The 23,301-nt window shown below is 40.5% G+C and overlaps 1 protein-coding gene across 6 annotated transcripts in view; it reads right to left on the reverse strand.

The window, feature by feature from the left end:
- LOC148840939 (protein FAM53A-like) overlaps positions 1 to 23,301 on the reverse strand; it is a 43,979-nt gene that overhangs the window by 12,416 nt on the left and 8,262 nt on the right. For all 6 annotated transcript variants that reach the window (XM_088937035.1, XM_088937103.1, XM_088936737.1 and 3 more), the window contains 2 exons: positions 14,657 to 14,711; positions 12,894 to 13,831 (listed from right to left, as the gene is read on the reverse strand). In XM_088937035.1, the coding sequence (XP_088793161.1) occupies positions 12,894 to 13,831; positions 14,657 to 14,711 (993 nt within the window). The remainder of the gene's footprint in view (positions 1 to 12,893; positions 13,832 to 14,656; positions 14,712 to 23,301) is intronic.

Raw genomic sequence — 23,301 nt, forward strand, 5'->3', positions numbered from 1 at the left:
TATTTTCCTGAACGCTCTCACGAGAGCAAAAAGGAAATCAAGGGTGTTAATTACACAAAATTATACGACAAAAGGCTTGAGAGCCTCAGTCTTCTGTTTGAGAAGCACACACAGGTGTATTGAGTAACTCTGCTTCAAGTGACACCTAGATTTATGGTAGTGCATTAGATTTCCAGTATAAACCACCTTTTGTCTGAAGAATACCCAAGACATGAGAGAGGGCTGGTATGGAAGACTGAGCTGCACTAAAGGATAGTCCTGCTGCTAAGAGTGATTCAACAGCTGTCTTTTCATTTTAACCACTGACGGCAAACGTCTTAGGTTTAACAAAAATCATCCCTTATACTGTAAGGCTTCTTATTACATATTAATACAGTGGACGACTGCTTGCTCCTTGTAACATGGTGTATTTAATTCTAACAACGACAACGTAAAACAGGATTCAATATTTTAACAAAATGCTAACATTTTGGGAGAAATATACATCTCAATCTGTAAAGAATGTTGACAGTTTTGCATTGTACAAAAATGTCATTGGTGCCAAAAACTATAAAAAACTCTGTAAAACACCAATCTTAAACGTTTTAGATTTAATATACAGTATCACCACACAAACGTGCCAAAATTGTCATTTAAAAATGCACTGGGGACGCTTGAGGTCTATCTGAGCCCAAAATACTTATTTACAAAGACGCCAATTAAAATAAATAGGAATTTAGAGGAACAGCAAAAGTTTTAACGAAGAGAAAAGTTAGAGGTAAATGACCTCTTCAAGGCTACTGCAGTGTGCATTTACTGTACATTGAAATATAATTATAATAATAATTATAATAATAATTGCTTACACTTATATAGAGCTTTTCTGGACACTCCAAAGCGCTTTACAGGTAATGGGGACTCTCCTTCACCACCACCAAATGACTAAGGTGTTCAAGACTATTGGTTGTTTGAATCCCTGCTGCATCACTGAATAGAAAAATTAAAGCAGACTTCATAGAAAAAATCAGCATGGAGATTCAGAAAGTCAGAAGTACAGACTGGGAAAATACTCTGGGTTCCTATAAAAAAAAACTCAGCAGCTGCTTTTGCTAATCTGCCCCAGCCTCCCCCCTCTCCCTTCTGCCATGTGTACTTCGATATGAGCCGCACACCTGAGCTCTGAGCTGAAAAGCGTAGGTGTCTATAGCAACAGGTGCACAGTGCAACAGAAAAGGGATTAAGCACACAGACCTTTGAACAAGGTGTTAGGACACTGAATGCACCTTTCGTTCACTGTAATTTCCCTCCTATGTCAAACTAGCAAGGCAAAGCTTCACGTTTAATATACTGACAAAGCCTAAATACAGACTGAGTTAAACACGATATATTCTTTTTTGACCAAACTCAAACTACTGATCAAAGAAATTGCAGGAATAGCTTATATACTGGTCAATACTTGGTTAGTTATGAAATACAAAGTGTAAATAGTACTGCACTCAAAAATGCAGGAAAGATTTACCATTTTAAATTCCAAAGCAAGCGGTATTAAGCCTGATTTTAGCAAAATGTCCTTTAAATTATAGTTTATAGAAAGACTTTGAAAGTTACTTGAAACGGTCTCTTAAAGCATCAATGAAAGCTCGACGATCCTTAAAGCAAGCTTGAAGAGACTTGTGATGGGTACTATTTAGCAAGACTTACTGATCTTTTCATAAAGATAAAGAATGTTTCTCTGTTTGAAAATTACTCAGTCACTGCTTCAGGTTCCTTATCAATCTTTTAACTAGCATGCAATGCAATCCGAACCATCAGCTGAAGCCTACAGGGGAATCCAGCAGACAGTTTTTTGCAGGCAAGAACAAAGGGGGTGATTTTTCAGTAGGAAACTGGGCTGCAGCCTTGGAATGTATATGCGCACTATCCTGCTTTACGGGCATTACTCTAGTGCAGTGTGCCCTAGACACAGGGCAGCACGAGAGTGTAAGTGGACTTCTCCAGCACTCTCCCCCCCTTGAATCCACTCATCTTTTAATGCACCACAGCCCCGCACCAGCGTTTTGGCGCTAACTGAAAGAATGGCGCGACCCTCACCAACAGGACTGCAAGCAGGAGTTTGCAGGGGTCATTGTGTCAGATACCACTGCTGAAGAAATCCCAGTCACAGTTGGCTAGTGACCTGATCCAGTGTGAACTCGTGACACCCAAACCACAGAGCTCAATGTGCGCTGGGGTGAGTGCCTTTATAAAGTTGAGCCACATGGGAGGCTATACTTATTCCTTTACAACACATATATAAGAGGAAGAATGGCAATTTTAAGTTGGGGATTGTCAAGACCGATACCCACAAAAGTCACATTGAGCTGTGATTTACAAGCAGGAAAAGAATTCCATGGCAGGACAGTATCCCTACAAGAGCATGCTTATATAATCAACTTTAAAAGCCAATAAATGCACCAAAACTTCCCACACAACTCTACAAATCCATGTTCTAGAAAACAGAACATTACAGGTCATTCCCCCCCATCTTTAATTTCAGTAAAATCTGCCTGATGTTCATCTCCCCTGATTCAAATAGTCTTGCACAAAGGAGGGGACCAGATTTTTCTACAAATTCCTAAAGGACATGGTTGAGTTTCCCCTTTTCTAATGGTTGCAATAAAACTTCTGTGCCATTTACAATGGAGTCAGTTGCACCAGCTCTAAAACAATGCTCATTTGGGTAATGTCACACCAGCATTACGGTTTAATCACAGGAAAAACAAGTAAAATCTGCTCTTTATATTCCATGAAAATCTGTTTACACATGAAAAACTTTAAAAAAGCAGAACTAAATTGCTTTCTTAATGCTATGATAAATCACTTCCACTTAACCGCATTTAATCTTCATTTCCAAAATTTCTACAGTCAACTGAGAACTGTGCATATGCTCTCATGTTACTGATCATTAGGGCACAGCTAGTCTTTGGGGAAAGGGATAATGCACAGTTTTGTGAAATGAAAGTCAGCATTAAACAAGCCAAGGACAATAGTGAGAGTAAAGGCACATTAAGACAATAGTACTATAAAGTACGATAAAGGATAAAGACTCTCACCTCATGAGCATACAGTTAATAGCCTTAAAGGACCTCTCCATACCAAGTCTGATTTCTTCAGTTTCCAGGCTAAAATTTCAGAAATCATGGAGGTCATGACAATTCACAACAAGTGCAGCACAGGTGAAGAATTAGGACCTCACTGAGCAAAGAAAACCCTAAAGACAATGTATCTTCACACAATTCACTAACATTAACCTAACACTGTTTTGGAAGACTAAGGAAAATAGAGGTTTACGCCTGTTACTTGCATAAACCCGCACTCAAATTCAAAGTTAAGAAGATGCCACAAAATTTTATTTCCGACTCCATGTACAAATTTTAATTCCAGCAATACTGCTGGAAAGGAATACTTACATATAAGGATCTTTAAGGGTAGCCACTTTAAAGGCCTATTTTACCATTTTGTCTTAATTTGCAAGCATTTTGGAACATCATGAAAGTAATTACCAAGGAAAGAGCCAAACTGTGGTGGTAAGACACTGCCCAAAAGTCAGACCTAGTGTGGTATATCACTTGGGGCAATGTGCCTCTCAAAGAGCTCATGGTACCAGTTCAATGGGAAAACACAATCATACAACATCTTAAGACAACAGAGATTTTTCTCACTATAACTTAAGTATGTCTAAGATATTCCCTCACGTTTGTAAAAGAAAAATGAAAGGACAATGAATACACATTAGGGGGTCAACTGCAACAAAGTTCTCAAAAGTTATCAAGCAAAATATTGAATAAGCAATGAATTGAGTACAGAATCAATGATATTTGTTAAGTCACTCACAGCTAAAAATATAGAGCCCATGAAAATCCTCCGCAAAGCTGAAATTGTCTGGATACCTTAGGCATACAGGCTGGTGGAGTGTTAAGGCAGCAGATTTGCAGTTAAGTAGAAACCAGTTAAGTAAAACATTCATAAAAGATCCACTATTGTTTAAATAAGAATCCACCCTATCAGTGACACTTGTTACACAACTGACATCTCACCATTTTCACACAGTCTGAAAGGATTCATCATCTCATGACCAGCGAAAATGAAACCACAAGAAGTCTGGCTATTTTTGAATATTCCTTGCAAGATAAGGTGAGTATCAGCTTTGTCATTGACACAAAATTGCTGGTTGTAAAACCTTTATGTGTTTTCCAATACACTGAAGCAAAGGTCACTGATGGAAAACCTGTTTAAAGGCACATGAAGAAAATGTCTTTCAAACCAAGGAATGGAACAATGTTCTAAGGCACAAACAAACAACTTAATAGGATGCTTATTAGCCACAGGCACAGCTGTTTAACTCCAATTGCTTCCATTATTTCAATACTTTGTTCATGCAGAAAGGCCTTTTCTTTCTCTGTGAAGACCAAACTGCTTTGCATATTAGAAGGGACCATTTGTGGTACTGCTGGAGCACCCACTTTACCCCATTACGGAAGTAAGCAAAAAAAGGTGTTTAATAGAAAGCATGCAATGAATTGCATGAAGCCAATTATGAGTCATACAATGCTCAGGACTCAGGCGGTGCTGCTTTGCACTACAAAAAAAACCAGACTCAAATAAGAATGCATTCAAGTGACCAAAGCCAAGAAAAGAAAAATCCAGAATGCAACACCGGGATTTCTACATGCTTCACAAAATTCCCTTTCTTAGTCTTTATTTTTAGCCTACTCTGGGCTAGATTTACATCCCCACTACAATGCAAGCATTTCTAGAGCTCTAATTAGCAACGTTTCCCAGTGTAAACCTGGTTTAAGGCACTTTTTGCTAAAAATTATGAAGATCGACAGCGACGCACAGCTTTAAATTTTTAAACAAAGCACGGTTTCTCTAATTTTAATATTTTACTGGAAAACGTCAGTTGAGAATTCTCATTTGCATTGACCTCGAGAACACCCATTTACTCAGCTGGGCGTTTACTGGAACAATTCGAGGGAAGCGCTTTGCTCAACTGTACAACATCCCATCCCACCAAATACTCTCCCAAGTTCAGAGTCCAAAGCACAAACTATAAATTCTGCTGCCAGTTCTGAGACTGAGTACAACCTGGCGTACAAAGAATAAGAAAAGTGGAGCAGTATCTCCACCTCAGACAGTATGTTAGATACAGGCAACACGACAGCCAAGATGTGTGGCGCTGACAATGCACTAATACTGTAATTCCTTTTGGTGTATGGATATAAACCACAATTCCTAAAGCTGGACTAGCAAAACATTTACTTCATTTTGATGTGTTATGACAGTAGTCTGTCATCACAGTAGTTTCAGGATATTTTCAGCTTACAGGACATGGATGTTTAATTTTAAAACAGTAATCTGTCTAAGCAGCCCAGGCAGCTTAAGTAGAAAACTCAAAGCAGTTTTGCCCAAGCATGTGACAGAAAGGGGTACAATTAACCTGAAGTTGGAAAACTAAAGGCAAGAGCAACCCCTCACACACTGCTCCATGGTAGCCTTTGATTTCATAAACTGTACCCACAACTGGGCTGACACCTCCTTCCAGAAGATTCTGTTCCTTGTCTATTACAATGACTCAATAAAGTGCTGAACAAAGGTTCCTGAATAAACTAAAAAACTGCTACTAAGGACACTTAACTGATCTATATGGTGAAGACAAATGGGAAACAGCCAGATCTAAATTGTACAAAGAACATGAAAAACATTTGGTATGCAAAACTGAAGTTTACTATAAAACCTTTAACATAAAACACTAAAACTGCTTTACAATGCACCTACATTACAAAGTAGATTCTGTACCCATGACTTCTGCCATTTTACACAAGTGAGAAAAGGTTTATGTAGAACTTGATGTTTCACGTAGGTTTTGCAGGCTGAATCATTAGCCCACAAAAAAGATAAATGACTGCTGAAAAAAAAAGTAAGAACTGAACACATAAGCAAAGAAATTCACCACACGCAAGCAGAAGCCACTCTGTGGCTCCGGGTATTGCATCAAAAACTGCTTGTACAGGAAGAATGTTATTCATGTTGACAATTTCAGGCTAAAGTGTGCAGTTGAGACTGAAAAGGCATTGTATTAAAGGCTAGGCTGACAGGAAATTCCCAAACATTTACAAACACCAGAAGTCCTGGATATCTAAATTGCTCTATTAATGGAAACTCTGGAAATATGTAATAGAGGAACTCGGTATGCTTCAACAGTATTTTATTACCCATTTCAAATGTTGAGTTGTTGCTTTCGTTTTTAGGTTTCTCAGTCACTTGAGCAATAATTCATAACTGCACTAAAAAAACTATTTGAAGTTTGGTCAAGGATACCAAATTGTATATAGGTAGACTGGCTCAACCACAAAGCACACCTGCTTTATCGAAGCATTTACTGCTTATTTTATAGTCACTTAATTTGCCAAACCCCAATGCTTATTTCCACTGGGAAAGTTCTGCATTGCATTGTTTAGTAGCGGGATGTGACTCACAGACACTAGGAACTGAGGAGATGACAATCCCTAAGGAAGATGCAAACTGCAAGATCTCCTATAAAGGCTACTTTTCTCCAAGAGCTTCTCAAATCTCACTGAATAGGAATGTCACTGGAAATAAAAACAATATACATCCGCAATTTACACAATGGCTTGAATTGAAGCATAACAGTATATCTAACAAAAACGTACACTTCCAATACTGACAATAAGATGTTTTCTTCAGTCAGGCCTAAATTCATATAGACACCTGTAGACAGATCTCTCTGCACAAGATGTATAAGAAATTACATAAGCCATTAGGTCTGAAAACCACAGATTTACTACAGAAGACCACAAGGACAAAACAGATTAATACATTACATAATTAGTAAGACTTCTTAGTAAACATTCTTGTGCATTTATGTCTATATGCTGCCCATCTAGATGGATGCCCATACCTGGAATTCCACTTAAAGTTTTACACTTGTGCTATTCACAATTGATGAATGGATGACTACTGCTGAAGGCTTTTTTAGCTCCAACACCAAAAGAAAATACTTAAATACTACTTGTGTAATGTTGTATCAAACTATTCGGAAGCAATGTACTTGCAGTTTAACTCTACCCATAAAATCTCTTTAGGTGCCACAGCACTGTGTCTTTAGAAATCATAGTGTACGTCTTATTCAACGGCGGTCAACACCTGTCACAGGAAACTGGCTTCTTTGTCCTCTGCTGAAAGGCGAGAAAGAGAAAAGCAATAAAGCTAAAACAAGTGACTAGGTCGTCCAGACCATAAACCAGTGCATAACAGTGCACGTTGCTAAAGTTACTACAATCGAAACTAAACAACCCTGGTTATCTACGAGTCATAAGGATGCCTTTGCTACACAATAGGTCTAAGATGTCAAAAAAATCCCCGACTTACGCTGACCTTTGGAGGAGGCAAAGCTCCCCCTGCAAAAATGTAATCTTAAGAAGCACCTTAGCAAGCACCCACCCTGACAACATCCTCCCCCTTTGAGAAACCTTGCCTCCAACAGTGCTTTCTCAAATGAATACCTAAAATGCTTTTAACCACTTAAGATAAAAGTAGGCATATAGCTCAATACAAGACAGTAGTAATGAATGTGTGTCACCACCACAATCTGCACAATACCTTGAGCTTGGGCATTGGTGGTGTGGAGATCAGGTCAACTACCCTGGTGAATAATCTTAGCATTTTAGGCTTCTGGCAAAAATATTACAAAGGTAAAAGTACTTCTGTAATATTGCCTATGGAGATAAGCAATATGTGGACAACCTATTGTTTCAGTCAGATAAGGAAAAACGCATCATGCCATCAAAGCACTAAAGCTTCCCACCCTGAAAACTCAAAAGTTTCGGAATGCTACCCAAAACCAAACGAGCTTCTGAACTGGTCTTCAAAACCTGTTTGAAACCTTTCGAGCCAGTTTCCTAACTTAATACAGAAAAGTTTTTTGTATTCCAAAATGTATTTTCCATACTGTCAATTTGATTCCTAAAAAGCAGACCTTTTCAAAAAGCCTTGACGACAATAGCGTTAGACAAAATTTACTTCTAGGCCTGACAGTGGTTCTCTTATCTATTGCTGCATGCAAACTTCAGATCCAATTTCTCCAACCTCACTGCCCGATAATTCTCACATAAAGTGAAAAAGCTGGCAAAAGCCTGAACACATTTCGTGGCCAAGGGCTTGTAAATTGTCAGGCAAAACACCTTCACTACAGTACAATCTGCATGCAACTGTCAGCACAGACTGTAAACGCATAACCAGCTGAAAGGCTCACCCTCCTCCATAATTAATTAAATCAAACCGCCTCACTGAAGTGACTGCTCTGCTTTTGCCAAAATCTAGTGATAGACTTCTAGAAACTATTAAAAGCCTTTCTTGCTGTAAATTATTCAACAGAACTGCAAATAAAAGAGGCAGCTCAATTACATTCCTTAGACTTCAGATAGTTCACCCTAGCATAAGATGCAGTGTGCTTCTTTTTATAGACACTGAAGTCGTCTGAAATCAGGTCACCATACAAAATCTTGCTTATATCTAAATTCCTCATCGCTCATGCCATAATGCATACCATCTCTGTGTGGACAAGTGCATAAAAAAGCAGTTCCCTCAGACCACCTACTAGGTGTGCACTGTACATGCATACCACTCTAGATAAGCATTGACAGGGGTTTCCAAAACAGACCTCTATGATTCCCCCTTGGGATAGATGGGGTCCAAAGCTAAAAACTGAAAATTCTTGTGAAAAGTGAAAAGGGAAGCCTATATTAAGGCTTCTTCTGTGGTACCCTGTGTCTCCCTACAAAAAATAGGGATTTAAAACATGTAGCTTTTGACTATCTCCCTTATATTAAGCTATCCACATTTTATGGCAACTGCTTACATAGTCCAACTACAGGACCAACTATTTCATAGTTAACCTAGTCTTGCTTCACAGAAAGTCTAACAATTTAAAATGAAGATATTTTTTCAAATTGCCCAATACTTTCTCTAAGCATTTCTATCAGATGCTCGGGTACTCTACAGTTCAATATTTTGGGATGTTTCCATGGCCACAACAGGGCGCGCTGTCACAGCTGTGATGAGTTATTTCGAAAGCTGAAACATCTTACAGCCAATGCTGAACGAAATGCGATGCATCATTTCTGAACCTCTTCCACCGAGAAGACAAAGGAAGAGATCCTCCCACTGAACCACACTAGGTGATTTCACGTCCTCCGATTAAAAAAAAAAGGCAGGCACACAACCAGGAAAGATGGAATCTGAATTGCTAGCAATGCGAATTGGACACCAAGCACGGCATGGCAGATAATGGGTAAAAGCCCGTTGGGAAATATAGATTTCAAAAGGGGTCGACCAGCTGTTCTCGAAAATTAGTGCAACTCAAGCTGTGATTACAGAATTGTGGTTGGTTTCTCCAGAGCAGGCGCTCACCGCCCCAGCAGAACAGGACCGAAATTTAATCTGCCTGCAGCTTATAAAAGGTTAAAAAAGATGACTTTCTTGCGGTGGGTGGGGGGGGGTTTGAATGGCACAGAACCGAGGGCAAACGCTACCATCTGATGCTGACGAGTAATGGAGCTCGGAATGGCTCGTTGCAGAACTTAAACCACACAAGAAAAAAAACCTGCAAACGGAGTTCAAGCAGTAACACTGGCCACCACGCCGTACGCAGACAGCTCGCCATCTTCCACTCACTTTGGCGACAGCATATCACACCACAGCACAAACCACCGCTCGACACAGGAGGCTGCATTTATCGCTGTCAATTTTGCTGTGATCAAAATGATTTGGCACAAAAACATGCACTGCAATAAACCTCCCTGCGCCTCCAAAATTGCCTTTAGTGAAACATTTTAAAACCCTAAATTCTAATACCCTTTTCCCAGAAACACTTTCTACACAAGGAAGCATTTATTAAGGGATTAATGGGGAACTAGCTCAAACACCTAACAATCACTGCATCTTTAAAAGAGTAAAGGAGAATGTGCACGCTTTAAATCATACTTGCATACCAAACCCGGATTTCCAAGCATCAGCATAATTGGTACTTGGATCCACAATTGAAGAGACTTAAGTCGACACATGCTGATAACCCGCAGGCACCCAACCTACTGAAAAACTAATGAAAGTGCCCTCCAAAAATGAAAAGGGGAAGAAAAATAGTAGTTCACTGTTAATATTATACTTCATTTACGATGTTCACACCATTAGAATGCCACCTTTCCGAGCACAGCTGAAGGACCCTACAGTACTTTCCTACTTGATGGAATAAGTCCACAAATGTGATAAGCAGGTGGAGATCTCAAAGCAAGCTCATTGTGGAATTTATCCTCGGGCACAGGTCTGAAGAGTAAATGGTTGCCACTGCCGTTTTATTAGCAGAAAAAGCCCTTCAGTCTTTCAAGTAACAGCGCTCCTGCTATTTTTGGCCTGGTATTTTCACTGCACTGACACTGCATGAAGGACAGTGCAATTAGTGCACCTCTTCCTTCCCTGCACAGCACGTCTTAACGAGAGGAAAGCACAGGCAATTTGTTAATGCATGTACTTGCACCAGGATGAATTTAATTAGCCGTTTTTATATACGCTCCAAACCATTTTAACTGGAGCGATAATTATGTAATAAAAGAGCTACTGGTTGACATGAAGAAGGCGCTGCATGTTATAAGCTGAAAAAAACCTGCTGGGAGTCTTATAAATTGGATGTAAAATATTAAACTGCACAAACTCTCTAGTAAGCAACATTCTAAAAACATTAAAAAGAAATTACTTGTCATGACAAATACCAATAGGACCCTGACTTAAGGCAAGATTCAGAGCAAAAGCAGTCTAGCAGAAACTCCCATGAGCACAGTTTACATCTCTGCCTTGTTTCCATCTATGGAGACAAACTTGAATTTGAAAACGCAACAGGAAATTGAAAACTTCATTTTTGAGAGGTGGTGCTACTAGTTTGTTGAAACACTCGGGTACTTACTGACTCATGAAACCAGCATTTGTCTGCTATTAAAACGTAACTGACACCATTTAGCTCACTTTTAGAAAAAGGTTTCAGGCATACAATTACGGGCTATAATGCTAACTACAAACAATTCAGTATGGTTATACCAGCAGTACAACCCTCACCCCAAAAAAATCCCAAATCCTTACATTCAACATTAACGAATGGCAGATTAAAACTGTACATTTACTTTGTATTGTGGTAGGAATTTTACAGCATTTCCCTTCCTCCACTATGACACGGTTAAATGTTTCAAAGACTTGATTCCATACAGAAGAGCAGAACGGACTAAAAGTTTTACATTTCAGAGACAGTTTCCGGACTGGAGACGATTTTCTTGGCAAAAAAGAAACTAATGTATACTCTAACGAAGCCTTTTAAGGGGGGAAATACATGTAGAAAAACATCTTGCAATTAGATACTACAGAACAGCACCTCCAATACCATACATCACCTTCCTTGATAAACATGTGGATTGCAGCTAATGCCAAGTACCAACAGTGACAAAGTGACAGAAAACGGTCGGTCCATAAGCAATGCTACAATTATAGCAGCCTTGACTCAAAGTCTCTGCATAAGTTCTTAGCAGTCTATGAAGGAATGTACTCATGGTTAGAGTTTTTCTACAAGCTTAGGGGAGAAAGGCACACAAGACCAGATCAAGAGATTCCCCCTTCTCCACAGTCTCTCCCTCTTCTAAGTCAAGCTCTTGAAGGCAAACAGCACAGTGAAACTTTTCAGAAACAAAGCTACATTCCCACAGTCATTCTAATGTGCCCTAGAGTCTTTGATTCCTCCCGACAAGTACAATTTCTTGTGAAACATGCAGCCAAAACGCCTTCTGTAACCACAGAATAAGTGCAATGGATGTTTTCATACCACTAATAAACTCTATAAGTTTTCATATGCAATTACAGACCATAATATCAGCATCCTGCATTTTAAACAAAGCAATTCAATAATTTGGTGCAAAACTTTAATAACTTGTTTACTGAACAATTCAGGCAAAAAGGGTATTCAAAAGAAGTAGCCAATGTAAAATTAGTTCACTTAAATATGGTAAGATTAAGAAAGTTAAGAGGCAATATCTATCACAAAAGGTTAACAGACAATGAATGCACCTCAGCTGATTTAAGGATGAGGTCAAACCACTGATCCATCAAAATTCTACTGTAATCACTATTGACAGAATCTGCACAGACAAATTGTATAAGCTTTTATAAACTAAGCTGGATTTAAAACTGTTCTAATGCAAACCCCAACCTGCTAGTGATATAAAGTATGTCAACTTAAACAGTTTACAACCAAAAACTTGTTAAACCACAAAATGAAAATGATCTTTTTGCTAGCAAATCATGCAATCTACCATTGTGTGACAATTTCTAAAACATGAAGTCTTTGGTCTTCATGGGAGTCTTTGTGACTTCCAGCTTTTAAATAATAGCAAAGTAATTTGCTATTTTTTTTACAGAAACTTTTTTACACCTGAACATGTCAGAACAGAATCTGTATTCTATTTTCACAGGATTATTTTTTTTTTGCTCTAGTTTGTCCACATTCCTGTAAAAAAACCTTGCATTATATAGTACAGATTGAGCATCTCTTGCAGAAGCCCGCTTCGAAGCACTTTAGTTTTGGTACTTCTGACATGAAACTGTCGTTTTAAGAAAGGCATGTTTCAATTTTTTTTTTTTGGAGGTAAAAATTATTCCTTTCTGCTCCTGGTAGTCAAAAAACGAACAGAAAACCATTTGGCCTAAGGGAGGGCACGTATGCTTAAATGTTATGGGTATGTTGACATCTTGGATAACCGCTCAACCCTCACTACCCCGCTTCGCGCCGTTGCCAGGCAACCGCCTGCCCCCGCCCTTACCCGAGTCATCTTGAGGAAATCCAGCGAGGGCCGGCTCCATCGCACGTCCTCCTCACGCCTGCGCTTCAGCCCGCTCTTCCGCTCATGCAGCACGCAGGGCTGGGAGCGGCAGCGCAGGAGGCCCTGTCGGCGGCTCAGCTCCGGGGTGGAGGTGGGCGTGCTGCTGGCCGAAGGCAGGAGGGTCCCCGCGTCGGAGATGTGCTCCTGCGAGAGCGAGAGGCGCCGACGCGGGTGGTAGTCGTAAGGCCCGCCCGAGTGCCAGGGGACGCCCGAGGAGACCGTGCTGCCCTCGCTGCTGTCCACAAAGCCGCTGCTGGCGGAGGAGGGCCGGGGCACGGGCGAGGTGCTGAAGCTGCCGCTGCTGGCGACGCTGAAGGCGCTGTTGTTCAGGGACAGGACGTGCTGTTTGCTGCTGCCGCCAGCGGAGGAGGAGGAGGAGGACGAAGTGGACAAGGAAGGCTGGGGCAGGCTGACGCTGGGGCTGCGCGGCAGGGTGGCGCCGCCGTGGCTGTTGCAGCGCTGCAGGGTGGCGCTGCCCCCGCTGTTGCAGCGCCTCTTGGAGACGGGAGTCCAAACTTTGGAGCCGCTGCCCGGCTTCCACGGCGATCTGCAGCGGGCCAGCTCATCCGGCTCGGACAGGGAGCGACAGTGGCGCTTGGTGGGCGGCGCCAGCGGCGGCCCACAGTTCTCGTTCAGGTTCAGTTCGCTGATCCAGCCCGGCAGCACGGAAGGGCTGATGCCACAGCCGCTGCCGGGCCTGCTGCCCCCCGAGGAGCTGCCGCTGGTTCTCAGGCCCGTGACGTCCCGCTGCCACTGCAGTCCAACACTGTCGGGGGCACCGCGGCTGAAGGGGCACAAAGGGAAATAGAAAGGTGCATTCTTGGTCGTTTCTGTTCGGATAGGGCAGGCCCTGCTTATCACTCTCCATGGGCTCTCTTCTGTCAAAGAAGGATAGAAAGAAAACAGGCGTTAGCTTCAACTGCTGACTGTTCCGTATTCAGTGTTTACAAAGAAATTAGTCATTGGTAATATTTTATTCCAGTTGATTAAAATGCTTGGCTTCACAGCATGGTCTTTATCTAGTCAAGGAGTTTCACGTGCTTCTTCAGCCAGGCAGAACAATGAAAGCAAATCCTTATCGAAAACATTCAAAGGCAACCTGGTAAAACCTTTTTCCAACCTTAATTACCCCAACCTTACACATTAAGAGGTACTTTTAGGCAAGATCCTAAAAAATAAGGAACGGATGAGCAAAAAATAGGGCGAACTGGCTGTGCTTTTGTTTTACGAAAATTCAAAGTAACAGTGTAAGGATACAGGGGGCCCATAAACTCCATTTAGAAAATCACCTAGACTATTTGAGAAAATAGTCTTAAAAAACCTTTATTGTTAAAACAGATGAGGAAGAAAAAAAAGACCAAACATACTGCTTGAAAGAACAAAGGTAAAGAAAATGTATAAAATTCAAATACTCAAGGAACACTATTCATTTTCAAAATGTACACAAATGTTATAAAATAAGCCTGCATCTAAACCGTTCCATTTTTACAGCCTGTAAATTGTGTACTCCAAACCCCAATACTGAAAAAAGCATGAAAGAAAATGCATGACATCAAGGCAAAATTATAATCAGTTAATGCTTTACATGCAAGAACAGATGGCCAAAAGAGCATTCTTCCCAAATCGCCTGGAAGACGTCACTCACTAGACAACACACCCTTTCCCTTACTAGTCAGCTTGAACAGTGCGCATCTCAAACTTACCATGGATTTCGTAAGGAAACAGGCTGCCACTTTGGTTCAGCTTTTCAGAGGAGTGCTGAAATTAACCAAGGAGAAAAGTTTCAGCGTGACATGAAAGCTTATTGGGAACAGAAGCCCACTCCAGCTCACTGTGGAATCTTCAGACTGTGCACAGTAAAGTGTGGATTCCAAGTCCGAAATTAAGCTTCTACATCCACGTCGCAAAATAAAAACTCAAGAAGTGTGAAACCCATTCATGACAGGTATGCAATTAAGAGAACTTCCATAGCTGTTTAAGGTCAACAAATATAACATAAACTCAGCAATATCCTAAATAAATGATTTATAAAACCTTTGATGCTTTGATGTGTGATGTGTGAACATATCCAAATGCTTTCAGATTTTCCTATATAAAACCCAAGTTTGTGGGTGGCACAATTTTATCACTGCAAAGACTTCTACTTAACTCGTATAACATGTTTTCTTAGATTCTAGTATAGCACCCCTTATTCAAATTACACACAACCAACCAAATGAAATCAGGACCCCAAAAAATTTTCACAAGTTGTGAAACTCAAAACTTCAGTCTCTTTAAACTAAGACAGCTGTCCTGCAAATCACTGACTACTGTTAAGTGCAAAAACTGAAACTTCTGGGTAACATAAGAGCATTCAAATTTAACACATTCTCCAGGCTACAAAGTGAATTCTCAAAGTTGGTTTAAAGCAAGAAATTTGCCAAGGGATACCAAAATTAAAAGATGTTAGCATTCATAGCCTGAGGTAAAAATTCAGAAACCTCCCCAGTTCCAATCTGGAATGTAAAAAAAATTAAAAAAAAGCAAAATTGCAAGAAATGTGAAGCCTATGACAAATTAAGGTGCAGATTTACTGCAGGCATTAATAATATAGAACAAGCTACCTTTCCAGGTTGTTAAAGCTGATGTTCAAGAAAAGGCTTAATGAGATCCTCAGAAGAAATACTAGCAACCAATGATTTACTTGGGCCAAAGTGTCTTTACCCTCTAAAAAATTAGACTTTAATACCCCTAGAAGTGCAAGAGTCCTAAAATAAATACAGCTGCAGAAGACTCAACATGGAATTGGAGTTGTTCTCATTCAGGGTAACAAAATTAGGCCTATATGCCTATGCCTCCCATTTCAACATTAATCATGTTTTCTATACAATCAGAAACTGTATCAAACACCATCTATTTAAATTTTTATTACTATTATTTTATTTATTTTTATTACATCTAAAATGTAATAACTAAGAAGAGCTTTCCCCCCCCATCATCTGCTACAAACCTGAGATCATGTCAACAATGATTTTGGAAACATTTTTTTTAACGTGCAAGCCAAGAGATAGTATTGTTCAGAGGTTTCCTCTCCACGGATATCTGGGTGCAGTTCTGTGTAAACATCCTTAATCAAATGAGTAGTTAGGTTAGCAATGCAGCCAGCAGATGCTGGACACAAAACCTTGAACTCTGTAGCTCGCCGCAGAAGGCAGCTGACAGGGTGCAGAGCCGGAATCCCAGCATCACGTGTGCGGGACTTAACACGAGGAACAGAACCACAGACAACCCAAAAGATTTGATCTGGTTCACAGGAAAAGGGCAATATGGAGACAAAGCAACGGGATTTCAGAGTTTCACAACAGCTGAAGGGGATGCCAGCAAATGAAGGTTTACTTGCACTGTTTAATTTAAAGGTTCACTGCATGGCAAAGTTAAAGGAGACTCCACCTCTCAGTACAAACTTTTTAGAAAAATACGACTGCAGGACAAAATTTACTTACACCAAAAATGCAAGCATGCCCTAGTTTATGAGTGACATTAAATTTAGCAGATTAGCTGTTCAGGATTTCCACCTTTTAATTCTGCTCAATACCAAGTTGGTCTCAGTAGATAAAATGCACAATCGAGCAGAATTAAAAACGTCTACTCAAGAGCTGAAACAGGAACAATTACAAGAGGCTCATAAAATACAAAACTTAAAACTGATTGACCCCATGACTAATTTGAAGGAGCTCCTTTTCTGTAACCAGAAGTCATTTATACAGCTTTCCAGTCAAGCACACAGGTAGAAACCAGCACTGACCAACCATACTAAAAACTGTTCCCCTTTTGCATTTAAAAACAGAAGTCCCATCTGTATGACACTTCTCAAGCTTTATTCAGTCAATCTGGGGCCTAACCAAGGAAGTATTTTCAGTTTCTACGAAAGAAACTATGCGTCTCGAAAGAACAGGTTTAAAAAAAGCAAATAGTGCATTTGGAAATTATTGCAGAGAATACATTTTTTTGCACCACGTTCAACACAAACGCACTAACTACTGTGAAGAGCAACAATATACCAATCTCCTGCAGAGTTTGGGGGTTCTTTTGTATCAATCATAATTATGAAAGAATACAGCACCAACCTCATTAGTGTACATTAGGTTTTGAGAAAATGGATATACAGTTACCTTGAGACACCACTAGACACGAATAAATATCCTCAACCGGATTGCATAAACAGAAAAGGGTCTGGCTGGAGAGTGCAGTGCCTCTGTGATGCTGCAGGTACATGAAACCACATGTGTCACTAAGTAAAAATCACAATGCTTGTCATCACCTGTGGTGTCCCTGCTGCTGAGGGGGGAGGCGGACAGCGATGCTGACACTGACCTCCTCTCTGCCACCTCTGCTTTCTCTCATTACACCTGTTCCTCTAAGCAAGGCATCGTAATCCACGCAGTTCTGGCTTTCTGTGCCCACGCAAAACACAAACCCAGGCCTTACAGCTCAGCTCCATGAAATACTTAAATATACTGTTTAGCCACAGCTTTGTAAAATGAGCAGCCTTGATAAGATGTAGCATGTAGGCCACGTGAGTAAATTCATATAATTTAATCAGGATTTAAATGTAAATGAAACATTATCCGTGATGGCAGTGAAAACACTTTCCTATGTCCTGTGTTCAATTCTTGACCTAACTGGAGCTCAAATTAGACACAGGGAATGGTGTTACTTGCTCTGCTGATCCCTACTAGGGTTTGGGGTTGACTTTTCCACAGCAATGTGTTTTATAAAATCTAGCTGGAGTTTAACATTGGAACGGTTTGATGCAATAACCTTTCTCCTATCATGTCCTTTTCACATTTCCTGTATCTCCCTTTCAGCAGCCTGTCCTCATCTGAGAGAGCTCTTAAATGATACATCCACCGTGGCTGGAAAAGAAGTATAGGAGACTTTCATGATCCATGTCACATACAAGTGACATTGTATGTCATTTACACTTAAAGTTTCACTGATGCACAAAACCCCACGTTGTTTTACATTCCCCTCCTCATTCACCCGACTGTGGTACTCCAACACAGAGTACATTTCAATTTTAAAATGTACATTATTTTCAGCACTAGGTATGAAAACAAACTGCAGCACAATTATCACACGAATAACACCGACAGATCCAAAGTAACCTAATTCTCTGGAAATTGCTTGCTTCTGTCTTGTAAATGACAGTAGCCATTCCAAAGGCAAGCAGAGAGCAGGGAAATGTCTTTGGATATCAGTGAAAAACACTGTACATCGGTTCCTGCCAATTAATGGACTTGCTGATGTTGCACTGCACTTTTTACAAACCTTACTCTTGTATGTAAGACGATGAGTGAGTTTCAAAGGTGTAAACGGTAACAGCAGTCCAAATACAACACTAATAAATGTCACAAAATAAATCTGTAAAAAGGGAGTCAGGTTCAATGACTTCTAGCAAGAAAAAAACTACTAGCATAGCAGTCCAATTATGAAATAGAGTAGTACTTTTATTTCAAGCTTTATACACGTTTTAAGAATATCTTGTTCTACAGTACTGTATTCAGGTGAAACTTCCACAAGATTTAGCAACCAAATTCATTGAAGGACAAAAGTCTTGTATATACCAAGTCCGCCGTTACAGTAAAGCCTACATTTACACACCAATGCAGTTAATTAGCCATACTTACCACAATTAAACCAATTATACTCTTGTATCATGGCAAAAACTGCTGAAAAAAACTCTTACTAAATTCTATTATCAAGTTAAGGTACCACAATTTCCCCTCAACTACACTTGAGACTAACAAAAGCTCCTTCCTAATTGTAGGGTTATTTCACCATTTAAAATGTCCTTCCCTGAGGTGGGGGATCTTTCCTATATACCTGATGTGGTTACCAGCTGCAAGCAGAAAATCTCAAACATCCTTTATTCCTCTACACCAAGTAACTCTGAAATCAGTCTTGGCATTCTTGTGCAATTTACAATGTTTTGACTCCAGCTTGTTTTGAGCTCAGGCTGATTCATGTTACAGCACTGGCATGGAGATGAAATCCCTACTACTTGTTTTTTTTCCAATTAGATTAAATCATAAAATTAAATCATAGAACCAAGAATTTGTAAAAAAAAAAATGGGTCTATATTGGTCCATAATTGCTGGTGTACAATTGGCTCAGTTTAATATGCCTTCTTATGGACAGGCACTACATTAGAACTTCCCCAGCCCATACACACTATTGACTCCTTGGCAACCGTTGGAAAAGGTGTATCTGTAATGTACAACATCTAATTTCCACTGTGTCCTGAAGAAACATCTGCCCATTCTATAATATTTGATAGAGAATTTTGCCTTTCCACTGCCTGAGACCAACATGTCTTTCTAAGTGAAAAACATATCAGCTATTTCCCTTTCACTGTCTAGAGGTTTATGTTCTTACTGCTGTAGTACCAAAAGAACTGATTTTATCCTCGATTGCAACATTTATTTCAATTGTTTGGCTTTTCTATCCCTTTAACCCATGTTTGCGATTCATTGTACCCCTCGTCTGTGCAATGTTGTTGGGAGCGCCTTTCATTTCACGGCTAATGTCGTGGAAACTTGTCAAAACTCTTAAGGCCACAGCTGGAGCACCCTGCTACAGCATTCCACAGCCCCCCCCCCCGACAAAAACATTCCATACCCTTCCTCCCTCACTCCCTGCAGCCCATTCGGCGTCCTCTGGTCCTCTTTTCCTAAAGAAGGATAGCAGGTTTGCCCACTTTTATTGCCCTGGGGGGTGGGGTGGGGAGATGTTTATAAATGAAACTTGAAGCAAAAAGGACACGAATGAACAGTCTGACATTTTGAACACTTTCTTGATGTCCAAAAAGTACGGTAAATTGCTTCACAAGTCAAACTGTCTGGAAATGGTAGGAGAGAAAAGCAGAGAAGGAACTTCGATCAAAATATACAAAACATCAACTGAACTCTTCGCACGTAGTCGTACTAAATGAAGGGCTTTGCCTGTATCTCATGCTTTGGGGGATAATGGGAACCTCTTTGCATTTCTGTTACCGATATGATCTCTGCATATCAAGGGTAGGCTCTGTTTTAATTCAGATGCTGGCAAAGGAAGGGCGCACTGGGTCACAAAAAGGTCAGATGGGAGTTGAGGGGATAATCTAATTTTTCTGATGACTTATCAAACAAACCCTAGTGCCCTGCATTCTTTCCAAACTCAGCAGAATGTTCGCTCAAGCATCAGACTGCAGACATTTGAAATCTTATAAAAGGAGCATAGCAGCAAAAAAAAACAGCAAGGAATCCAGAGGATAACTGGGCTCCCTTGAGAAGTTACAAGAACGTCTGGCACACAATTCTTCTTTCCCCAGATATTGCCCCACTGAGATAGATGCATGGCATATTTCTCACCTCCACACCTCTGTATAAGAATTACTTCGATATAGTGCAATGACACAGCAAAGCATCAGTGATGTTGATGTTTCTTATGCCCTTCATGTTCAACTGACAGAATCACTAATGCTAATAAACGACTGTCTCACTCAAGGGGTTACTAAAAGCTTTGTTCAGAAACAGACTACATTTCAAATTATAGCAAAGACACGGAAGTTCTACTAATTTTAGAAGTTGCACTAAAAAAGAATGAAAAGAATCTGGCTCTCTATAACCAAAAAAGGACTTGGGCTTTATAACAAATCTTGCCTCTAAACACATGGCTTATGTGCTCTTTCCTCATTTCAGAGAGAGCATCTTTTATTCTACAGATAAAATGAAGCGATTTCCACCACAAGTAAGATCTGTGCAAAACCATTTTAAAACATACTGTTAATGTGAGCTCAGATCTAAATCCAGTTTGCTCTACTTTTAAAAGAACTTGAGAGGAATATTGAAAAGGGGCAAGTGGACTCTAGTTTGAAAAAGCAGGGTAATGCCACATTAGGTAACTTGCTGCCTCTATTAAGTCCCTGTGCTATATTAAACAAAGGACTTCACCGCTAATACTCCCCACCTTCCTGGGTATAAAGCGAAACTCCCTGCAGATGCTAAAAATAAGCCCGAGGTTGAGCTGCTGTCTGAAGGAGGACCTCACTCGTGGGCCCCCTTACGTGCGATGCTGGAGGGTGGTAAGCACGTAGCCACCTCAGCTGGCTGAGGGAAATAAACATGAAAGCTGTTATCTACGCAAACAGGACAAATACCACCAAGTGATTAAGCAGCCCCTCCCAGGACCGCACAAGGCTCCTAAGTCCTCTACTGTACGCAAACCAAACTTACGCCACACACACTGCACTTTCCATTTACTCATCACGCGGCTGCACATTAACTGTCACACTTCAGACAACTTTTACTGGACCTTTAACGTACCAAAATATTCCCCTCTCATCGCTCATGGACTGCGAGGGTGGGGGGCGGGCAATTCCTCACAATATTAATTCTAACATAAAAATGCAGATGTGGGAGTCTGGAACAAGCTACCCATCTATGCTGCTGAAGCCTGTACTCGGGATTCTTTCGAGAAACAGCTGGATTATTAGCTCCTAACTCCCACATGGCTAGACGGGCAAAATGGCCTCTTCTCCTTTGTAACCTTTCCTGTATTCTTAAACGCCTTTGTGTTCCACCATGTCTGACTTACATCTGTGACTCTGGCTCTTCTGTAGTTTCAGATTACCCTGAAGGCAGTGGCCTCCATAAAGAATGAGGCAGCAAGGCAGGCCTGCATATTCAACCGCATTCACAAAAGTGTCTTCACTTGCACTTAAACAAGAACTGCAACTTAAGTTTTAATACATCGCTTAATCGGTATAAATAAAAAAATCAGAAATACCCTCACTGATTATTCACTGACTCTCCAACTTTAATTGGGCCTAGTTGCCTCACTTTCCAGTCAGCCTAAAGACTACACTATCCCTTAAAGACTGGGGAACAGAAATCCAATACCATAGCACACACTACACAAGCTTTATGTTAAAGATTCTTTCTGAAAAAATACCCAGCCGAATTTCCAGAATTCAACGAACATAAAAGTAATTCTAATTCAGCTGCCTCCAAAAAACATTCACAGCCAGATGCTGCAAACGATTTTATGTAGCACAACACGTTTGTCTTTGTACACACTAAAAAAAGCTCATAACCACCGACTTGGTCAAATCAAATCTTTGTTACCTGCTGCAGTACACCTTTCCAATACTGGAAAATATGACCTTTAACAATAAAGATGAATTATCTTCATCACAAATACTGAACTACTGTTACTATATAGGAACACTGAGCAAATGGACAAAAACTGCCAGGGAGCTTCATGCATGTGTGCAGTAAGGGAACATGAGCGCTGTGTGTTGTTGTTTTTTTTACTGAGGGTGGTATGTTTTCACACTTCCTCCCATGCCCACGACTTTGAAGATAAAAAAAACCAAATGATAACTGTAGTTACAAAACTGTGACAAGAACATTCATGTGACTTCAAAGCCCTATGAGCAACCGGGCACTTAATATCAATAAACACACGGCATGGACATTCCCTTACTGTGGACATGCAGGAAGTTGAAGCCTTGCCGTTTTTGTCCATTTGCCTTGTATTCCTAAATAGTACCGGCAGCTCAGTGTGTTGGATGGAAGATATATTTATTTCCTTGTAAAAGACTGAGCAGGATTGCAAAGGTAGCCAGCAAAATTGTTGCACAACAACTACAGCTTTCAGACATCTACATCAAGCAAACAATGCACGAGATCAATATAACCATTGACTGTCGTGACCACCCCTAGCACAGTTAATTTGACCTCCTTCCATCTGGAGCTCGAATCAGAACGCCTAGATTCCAGAGCAATAGAACTAAGTCAAGTTTTATTCCCACAGCTATTAAACCTGCTCAGTGTGACTGTATATTTTACCTTATTTACATATTAATGTTCTCTCGCCCTACATGTATGTCTCATTTGTTAAAGGGTTCACGTTTTGTTAAATGTATTGTGTAATGTGTTGTAGCTCTTACCTGCCTGCAAAGCAAATTTCCCACCTGGGATACAGTTAAGTAACAGAACTGTAAGAACTGGGCGCATTGCTGTAAAGGAGAATTTTCATTAATCCTCAAAAGTGAGAAAACGTAGGCACTGCTGAAAGGGAAGCTTCCCTCACGACAAATGAGTGTGGTCTAGATAGGGCAGGCCCAGGGACTTAAACTGTAAAAAAACTATGCACTCCATCTCCTTTGCCCCTCTACGGAGTTGCATCACAGATGTACAAGGCTCACTTTTTTTTCCATCCGGATGTACGCCTTTTGTTCACTTTTTAACACAACAGACCGAGACGTGAGAAATCCTTTTACCGCCTAACCCAAGCCCAGCTGCCGCCCAATACCCTCAAGACA

Source organism: Atractosteus spatula, chromosome 1, assembly GCF_055471065.1.
Source record: "Atractosteus spatula isolate fAtrSpa1 chromosome 1, fAtrSpa1.hap1, whole genome shotgun sequence".
NCBI classification, from domain to species: domain Eukaryota; kingdom Metazoa; phylum Chordata; class Actinopteri; order Semionotiformes; family Lepisosteidae; genus Atractosteus; species Atractosteus spatula.